Source organism: Hoplias malabaricus, chromosome X2, assembly GCF_029633855.1.
Source record: "Hoplias malabaricus isolate fHopMal1 chromosome X2, fHopMal1.hap1, whole genome shotgun sequence".
In the NCBI taxonomy this organism is placed as follows: domain Eukaryota; kingdom Metazoa; phylum Chordata; class Actinopteri; order Characiformes; family Erythrinidae; genus Hoplias; species Hoplias malabaricus.
The window spans coordinates 6,746,850-6,756,510 of NC_089819.1; the positions used below are offsets into that span (position 1 = coordinate 6,746,850).

At 42.7% G+C, this 9,661-nt stretch overlaps 1 protein-coding gene across 3 annotated transcripts in view; it reads right to left on the bottom strand.

The window, feature by feature from the left end:
- Positions 1–6,024, bottom strand: part of LOC136676727 (netrin receptor UNC5D-like) — a 241,445-nt gene extending 235,421 nt beyond the window's left edge. For all 3 annotated transcript variants that reach the window (XM_066653920.1, XM_066653921.1, XM_066653919.1), the window contains exon 1: positions 5,776–6,024. In XM_066653920.1, coding sequence (XP_066510017.1) covers positions 5,776–5,860 — 85 coding nt within the window. In that variant the 5' untranslated portion in view covers positions 5,861–6,024. The remainder of the gene's footprint in view (positions 1–5,775) is intronic.
- Positions 6,025–9,661: the final 3,637 nt, after the last annotated feature.

Genomic DNA, 9,661 nt, shown 5'->3' on the forward strand with positions numbered 1-9,661 from the left:
ACACTGGAGTTGAGGATTGTGCTCTGTGGCCAATTTTTAGTGGGTAGTGGCTTACCGCAAAGGTCAAGCTCAAGACTTATAAGAAGATGTTTACGGTGACAAACAGTCACATAATTTACCCAATAACTCAACAAACACTTCCAGCAAACTCTGCACCTCAGCAGTAGCCCCTGTTGATGTGTCTGAATAGACCAAAGTGATCCCTTTGCCGCTATATGTGTTTACAGTAAGCATGACATCTGACATCACGTTCATGTTCCCTACCCAAACACAGTACGGCACACACACATAGTCCAACGATCTGTACTTTGGGGCTCAATTGTGCCCAGGCATGGTATAGATTGTGATAGACAGTGTGCACAACCTAAAATAACCCTGTTTCATTATTTTATTTATTTATTCATTTTCTAAAACCATTATCCAGTTTAGGTTCGTCATGTGTCCAGAGCCTACCAGGAATTACCAGGCGTAAGGTGGGCACACACCTGGAGCACCTGGAGGAAACTCAAGTGGACACAGAGAGAACACACCATACTCCTCACAGACAGTCCCCCGGAACAGGGCTCAATCCCACAACCCCAGGACCTTGGAGCTGTGTGAAAGCATCACTACCCGCTGTGCCATCATTCTGCCCGACCCCATTCCAGCTTTTTCAAATGAAGTGTTGGGTAGTACTGTGGTGTTACAGTGTTGCTGCCATAGCACTAGGTTCTTGGGCTCCTGGGTTCAATTCACACCTCAGGTCACTTGTCTGTGATTATTTCGGAGCCTTCTCCCTGTGTTGCCGTGGGTTTCCTCAGAGTGCCCCAGTGTCCCCCACATACCAAAACACATTTTGGTAGGCTGGTTGGCTGTGGCCACAGGAGTGGGTGTGCAAGTGACCGGGGGAGCGTGTGATGCCCGTTGTGTTCCTGCCTTGTGCTGTCACCTGTGTTGGATGTACCTGCAGGGATTTGACCACTGTCTGATCATGCAGAGACTTTCTAATGTTCCAAAGAACGTCAAATATCTAAAACGTATTATAGAAATGTAAGTGAGAAGGTTAAACACTAAGCGTCTTGCCTTGCACTGTTTGAACAAGACAAAGTGGATTTACACAGCACTGCATTCTGTCTGTATCTGCACTTTACATACCATGATTTTTGGAACTGGATTTGGGAAACACCAGAGCCTTTATCTCTCCTAAAACAATGTCCTGAGGCCGATAAGATGATGATCTGTGGTCAGCTTTTGTAGCACACTTTCCGCATCATTTATCCAAAGAAGACAAAAGGGTCTACCAAAGAAACGGTGAAGGGACGGAGGTCAGATGTGAGGGCACACTGTACAGTGTCCTATTCTTAGTTCCTCCACAAGCTTGGTTATGACTAATGGTCCAGGGTAACACACCCGTATCCATCATCATCATTCAGCAGTGAGGCAGCGATAAGGCCTGTAAAGCCACTTGTAGGTCACATGTCGGTGGACAGATTTATTCCTCTGTTCTAACGCAGGCGCTCTGCATAAATGAAAGTCATTGTTACACCAGGAACAACAGCCAAAACTGGTTTATATTAGCTCCCATTACGCCAGCTAAATGACAGTGAGTCCAGGTAGGTTGCTCCTGCGAGAAACAAGAAGGCGGAGCTTTTATTACCGACCCTGTTACAGTATTTCATCTGCGAATGTTTAGTCGTTTGGTTTCATTTAAATGTAAATTTGAGCACGGACCACAGCGGATGATGGATTCTCTAACGGCCACGGAAACAACACAAACCTCCTTCTTCAAAGCACCCGCTGCGACCTTCGCCAGCTCTTTCCTCTCCTTCCTCTCAATATCACCTCTTTTAAAACTTGATGGAATTGGTAGCTACACATTTTCCCATGCTGAAATTTGCCCATTCTTTTCCACACAACCATGATCGGAAAATGTCCTTGAGGATGTCACGAGTACACACGAGTACTCTACATGTCCCAACATTTATAGACATCCTTTAGTGCCAGTAGCTTCTTTAAGGGGCACCAGGGCTTGACGATATGGCCAAAATTTAGAGTATGATAGATTTCTTCGTTTCAGTCAATATGATACAATTTCAATATTAATATGAACAATAAAAAAGCCACAAAAACATGAAACATAAACCTGTTGGCTTTGACAATAATACTATATAACATTTTGTTTTGATTTTTATAACATTATTATTATTATTCAGTGTATATTTCAATCCAATGGTGCACCTAAACCTTCATTTGTGTATGCACAGCTTTAATCTCCACAAAAAAATACTTATAAAGCAGCTACAGAAGATGAATGGATGAATGAATGAATTTATATAACTGATTTAAATAAGGTTTTGTTTAGAACAGTGCATCTACATAATAGGTCTACCTTTAAAAAGCTGATTTTTCTCATACAAAGAATGTCTAAAACCTATTCATTATTGAGTGCATGATGTTACTATGTCATAAAACATTAAACCACTTAAGACTGTGATATGCAATGGTTTCCCAAGAGATAAAAGACTTACTATTATTAAAACACTCTCAACATTGGTAAAAAATCCCTGTACCACAAGTGGCTTAATGACATAATAAGGGATAAAGGAAAAACAAAAGAAGAAGATAATGAATAGTGCTGGACAGAGCATTAATCACTCGTCTGATTTAGCCTCTCATATGGACTTATGTCACATGGCATAAGGCATCTAGGTAGGACAACATTGGTCAAGGTCAGAGACTGTACGTATCCATATATCTGTTATATGGCCATGTCCAGGCGCAAATATTGGCATTTAACACCTCTGGTAGTGGACACTAAAGCTAGGGACATTCTCTGAGTTAGACAGCAGGTAGACCCAGCGGTCCTGTGTCAAAAGTGTCCAAGCAAATGCACAATCTATTACACAATACAAGAATCTAAGGGCTATCCATTGCGTGCCAATAGCAGGTGAAGTGCTGGGTCTAGGGGTGTGAAAAAGCTTTTTAATGTCTCCCCCTGGGTCCTGCTTGGTTCATGGCTCGCTAAAAGCAGGACAGTGAAGAGTGGACAGTTATGGTCACTGAACCTCGCGTGAGCCCTGTTTCTTAAACTTAACCGGCAGCGTCTGGAGGGTACACTGCACACAGAACGGCATTCTAGACTAAGCTGAGCTTCAGATATTTTACTCCAAATGGAAGCATGTGCCGCATACTGAGTAAAAAGACGAAAGGCACTCACTCTAGTGGAACAGCTGCAAAGGCTGCAATCTACCTGACTGATGTGTTGTATCAACAGATACCACGAAATAAAGGAGCTTAATGTCAGTAACAATTGTGGACTATTCCTAATGCCCAGGAGAACTCTTTGTAAAAATTCCTTTTGAGATTCAGCATGTTGCAATCCTCTAAATGTGGGCCCTGCTGTGAGCACATAGACAAATTTGAGCCACAATAATTCCACAGCCACCCATAACTTAAGAACAGAATAGTGCAAAACTGACCCCTCTCTGCCTTGGAGGGCTATGCTGGCCCTTACTCTCCCACCAATAACTCAATGAGATTACAAGGCATCTATAACGTAATACAGTGAACAGTCAAGATGTGTGCTCTTGTAGTCATATGACTGCAAACTAGATAAACAAACAATTCAAGAGTCCATATTTCCCAACTCTTCCCATCTTTTCCCAGCGGATAAAAAACAAATGTTTTTTCTGTCCAGGTATGTATATGTAGAACATAGATGTTACAACAAATTCATCATGAAATACAAACTACAAAAAGAAGTAAGGCAAATTTTAAATAATGGATGGTAGAAATAACCCTAATATTAAAGCAGCACTAAGTAGTATTTATACCTTGAAATTACAGTTTCAAATTCATTGAGATGCCTCCAAGTCCTGTAAAAGGATGAAACGAGCCTTTGTTTTTGCTACTCTGAGCTCAGCACTGCAGCAAATGCACCATGTACCATTTTAGGGAAGGGTAGGAAATCACCCACTCCCTCATGGTTTTAGGACAGTGTTGTAAAAGTGAATTACACTCTGCTACCTACTGTTCCTTTAACACTAGACATCATCCTAACACTAACACTTACACCCTAACCCAACATCATAAAACTGGTTTTATGTGTAGAACACTAACTTTAGTGGCACAAAAATATGACACTATGTCCACATGTATATGACACACATATATGTGTGTGTGTGTGGGGGGGGGGTCGCTGTAAACTTAAAAGCATCATATATATATATATATATATATATATATATATATATATATATATATATATAACTTTGAGATATGTTAACCAGAATATTATGACACCAGCTCAATGCACTAGTAATTAAACAGGGAAAACTGCCATGAAGATTTTATTCAGTATTTGAAATGCTGAACTCTGTGACATCTAATTAAAAGGAGCTAACTACTGTTTTGATGTAGCTGCTCTCTGCTTCTTTCACATTTCTGAACTAATACATGGATCACAAGCTTATTACTCAATGTAAACATGTGGAATTATATGATATAGAAGTGTAAAATCAAGGTTTGGTCCCAGCAACATATCCAGAACTTTTAATATCCCCAAGAAGCTCAATAACGGCACCAAATTTTCTAAGAGTCAGTCATATAACCACAGTATTAGTGTTCTCCTGAAGGCGTGCTGACATTGGTTTTACTCTGTGACAGAGGGTGGAAACAGACATTGTCCTTTTAAGGTAGAAGCCCAAAAGTTATTTACTTGGATTGAGGTTTGAGGCAGAAAACCGACATAAGAAACACTGCACCCTATGTGTTTGCTTTTACACCATTTGGCCTAAAGTTGATGAAATGAGCCTGTACTTTTGTGAGAAGGCTTTACAATAGATGTCGGAGCTTGAGGTTTTCATGGCAGCCATGAGAGCATTTGTGAGGACAGGTACTAAAGTTGGGTGATTAGCTCCTGCACTCCAATTCATCCCAAATGTATTGGATGGGGGTCCTTCATTCTCCAGAAAACTGGTTGAGATTGCCAATGACAATGGTGAACTTGGGCTTTTGTGCATCTGCTCCTAAGCATCCCACTTCATTTCACGTTTTTCTGTGGTGCTGTGTGTGCAAACCTGAAGGTGCGTATATCTATAAGTAGCTTCACTCATTCATTGTAAAGGATGTCCACATACTTTTGGAGATTTTGTGCGTATCTCTTGGAAAAGGCGCAGTTCAGAAAGGGAGAAGCCTGGACGTTTTATTTTTCACACAATGCACTGCTATGAAGGTGATTCCACTGCAGTGAAGCTGCACGCGCCTGTTGCATATATACAGTGAGGTATAGAGCAAGAGAAACGGAGAAAGGCATAAATACAGAAAGCGTAACGTGGGAACTAGCGCACGGACGACAAAGCTGAAGTTTTCCTCGTTTTCCAGTTTTACGTTCCACCTTAAATGGTGCAGCAGGTCCCAGTTCAAAATGTAACTACTAAAAGGATAGAGTTTTAGCACAAGCAGCCGCCTGGTTATAACTCCCGCACCATTTAAGGTGGAATGAAAAATTAGAATATTATAATGACAAAACACAACCAATGCAACAATAAAGGTGGAACGAAGACTTCCTTTCACAGAGCAGCATCAATACCAAAATTAGTCACCCATTCCCAAGATGTAAAACTTGCTTCAGCTCCATTTCACAGCTTATTTCCTCTAGTTTATTTGACAGTGAACTGTAGCACTGGACTTAGGCTTCTCTTAAACTCAGTTTCCTTCACGATTATGAGGTAAAATCCGTTGGAAAAAAATGATAAACAAACAGGTTCAAATTGACCAAAAACAAACCGTTCCTACCTCGGCTGCTCGCGCATTTCACGCTGAGGAGAACGAGGAGGGAGACGAGGTCCAAACACGAGCGTCCTTTCTTCGGAGTTGTCATTTCTCTTTTCTTTAGCAATTCTCCCCTTTTCTATCTTCTTTCTCTCGAGAGCGAAGAAGAAACGGCGTCCAAAGACAAACGGCTCTCTCTCCCCTTCGTCTCGTCGTGCGCTCCGCGGAGAGAAGCCGCGGCTCTCAGAGGCATCTCTCCGCTTCTCAACTTCAGCCTCCTCGTTAACTACAACCCGCGCTCCCCGCAGCCCTCCGTTACTTTCAAACGCGAGCAGGAGCCAGCCAATAGGGAGGCGCAAAGGGCGGGGACCAATGTAGGCTGCGGTGTGGATAGCCAATCGCGTGGCGGTATGGGTGGGGCTTGGGGTTAAGCCTCAGTGACCGTTACAGCTGACTCGTGGTGTGCAATCTATTTCTCTTCGATCCACAAGAAGATAATGGTGTCTGAATATTTGTGCCTGTGCTTTATAATTATTGATTAGTTATAAGGTTACTTTAAAATAGTTTTTTATTATCTTCATAGGAAAAAATTTAATTAACACATAATAAAAATGGACACTTTCCTCACTCAGGGCAAGGACTTCCCCAAAGAGGTAGAAAGCCCTTCTATGTAGTAGTGGAACGGCGTTTCGAAATGTGTCTTTGAGAAGAGTATTTACTAGAGCTATGAGACCTCACATATATTCTCATGGCTATCAAATTCTCAAATTCAGTGTTTCAAAACCTAGGGTAAATCTTCATAGAATATTATAGAATGTTACTGCTGCAAAAGAGGGACAAATTCTGTATACACCAATAAATGTCCCATTAGCAGGAGTCCAAAACTTTGGCCATACAACGTGCCAAGTCTAACTGAGTGACATGTCTCTTCCTGGCATCCCATCCAGGGTGTGTTCCTAACTAGTGACCAGAGACATTGTACAGGTTCCAGACCCAACGCAACCTTGATCAGGATGAACAAAAGCCTTTTCTACTGTGAGGTAGTGGGCAGGTAATTAGAGGTAGTTAGAAGTCAATATATTAATAACCATCTCATAAAATGTTTTAAACTTTTCAGATGTCTGGTTCCATTCACATCCACTGTGAAATATCCTCAACTATTCACATCATTCAGAAGTTGCATCTAATATCTTATTTTTATTTAATTACGCACATATTCTAAGATTCCTATACATAATGCATATTTTTATCCTAAGTTAATATTAAAATTGTATGGCCTATGGACCAAGTGTACAAACCCAATATCTGAGCAGCGTTGCTTGCATTTTGCAGTAGAAAAGGTGTTTTATGCAGTGTTTCTTGCTATTACATTCTGTATAATCCATCAGCATAGAGACGTGTAATATCCAGCAGGTCTACGATCTGTCCTAAAGTAGCATTTACCATAAGGTAATCATCTCTCCCTTCATCACAGACAGAGGCACAAAGCAGAAAACAACAGCAAGAAAAAAAAAAAAAAACAATTTCTACTGCATATTCAACACAATAAGGTGTGCCTGAGGAGGCAATATTGCATTTTGGGAAAGCAATTTGAATGGTTAACACAGCTAACCTTTCATAGAGGATGGCATTTAGGAACATAGGATTTCACTACAAACTCAGTTATGCAAAGAAGAAAATTCCAGGCTCTGCTTTTTGCTTTGGTCTCATAAAGGCTGTAAAATAATTACCGGTCATGGACCAATCCATTGGGCACACAAAAAAATAATAAAACAGAATTTTAACCCTGATAAAGTAGGACAATTGTGAGCCCCTACATTTGATTATCAGCCCATCTTTCTTGCTCAACAGAGTTGGCAATTTATATGATTCAGCCTCCAACCTCCATGGAAGTTGGGAACCACTCAGAAACAGGCAAGAACATGCAAATGTAGAACATTTTCTCACTGTTTACTGAGCATTTATGCTGTAGGATTGCTGTGGTTTTCCATTATGGCATCCCAGTTTCCCAAGGCAACAATGTGGACTTTCACACCATAATAGTTTGATTGACCGTGAAGTGGTGACTTTTTAACCTCAGCAGAGGAGTTGAGTGTACCATTGGCCTGGTACCTCCTCATCAGGGTCGGGTGTTTGACTGACCATGAGCTGAGGATCTTCTCACCACGTACCCTGACTAATTGCAAGACGGGGGGAACTTTCTCACTAAAACATCAGCGTTGATTAACCACAAGACAAGGACTTTCTCCCTTGTAGTGCTGTTGACTGGCCACAAGCCAGGGACTTTCTCACCACAGTGGCAGAGCTGACTTTCCGCAAGTTCTGCAAGGACTCTCATTCTGCAGTAGTGGAGTCAAACGGGCCAGGAGCCAACTATTTTCACACCATGGTAGTGAAGTTGACTGAGCCACTATCTATGGTCTTCCTTACTGCAGACATGGGGTTGACTAGCTGCAAGCTTGGGACTTTCTTACTTCAGGAGCGAAAGTGACTAGTCACAGGACAAAGTTTTTTTTCACAGTGGTGAAAGAGGTGATTAAGAAGCAGACAAAGACACACACGGCAGGAGTGGAAGTGACTGTGCCACATCCTGGGGACTTTCAGTGTGGTAATGGAGTTGACTAGCAATGAGACAAGGATTTTCTCACCATGCTGATGGAGTTGACCTGGTCTGGGAGATTTTCTTACTTCCATAGCTGTATTAATCTACCATGAGCTGGGGACTTTTGCAAACTCTTTAAGAAGTTTGATTTACCACAAGTTTGGGACTTTCTTCCCCTCTGTAGCAGAGTTGACTGAGCATTTCTGATAGTGGCTGTCAGGATTCACGGAGCGGACTGACGGAGGCGGACGCATTTGCTAAAACACGGTATTTTAATTATAATGAAAGAAATAACAAAACAACGACAGGAAACAGTAGTTACAACACAACACGAAATGAAACTAGACTAACACTTAGACAGACTAGACTGGGGAGCGAAACGACGATGAGAGAAACTACGGAGACAGACAGATAACATGACTGACATGACAAAAGAGAAAAGAGAATGTGAATGAAATGAACGACAAACAGGACGTGAAACAAGAGGGCTTAAATACTCACACAAACGAGACACACCTGGACAGATAACAAGGAGGACGGGTTAACAGATGACAGACGAGGAGGCGGGACAAAGGCGGAGACTAGAACATAAACAAAACATAGCCATGTGCAAATAAAGCACATGGCGGGGACAACAGACATGACAGGACGAAGGCGTGACAGATGCCCCCCCCAAGAACGCACAACTCCCGGGCGCGTACTCCTAAACCCCCCAGGAGCTGGCACTGGAGAGGGCACGGAAAACAAGACAGGACAACAAACCAACGGGTGACAGGACTCAGGACAGGACGGGAACAGACACAGGAGCTGGGGACACGACAGGACCGAATATACGAGACGGGACATGGGACATGACAGGAGACTGACAAAGGGGGGCAGCAAGAGACGAGAACGGACTGGACAGGACAGGAATGGACACATGGGACTTGACAGGGTTTTTGACATTGGACATGACACTGGATGGAAACAGGGACTGGACAGAAGACGGGACAGGTGACATGACTTGGTGCTGGGACTGGACGGGAGCAGAGACTGGTGACAAGACACTGGACAGGATAGGAACGTTAGACTGGACAGGGGTACGTGACTGGACAGAAGACAGGACAGGTGACATGACACTAGACTGGAACGGAGACGGGACTGGAGACTGGACAGGGGATTGAAAGGGAAACTGGACCGGAGACAAGACAGGTGACTGGACATTGGACGGATACGGGAACTGGACGTGAGACAAGACAGAGGGTTGAAACAGGGACTGGACAGGACTGACAGGGGACTGGACATGAGACTGAAACAGAGACTGGACAG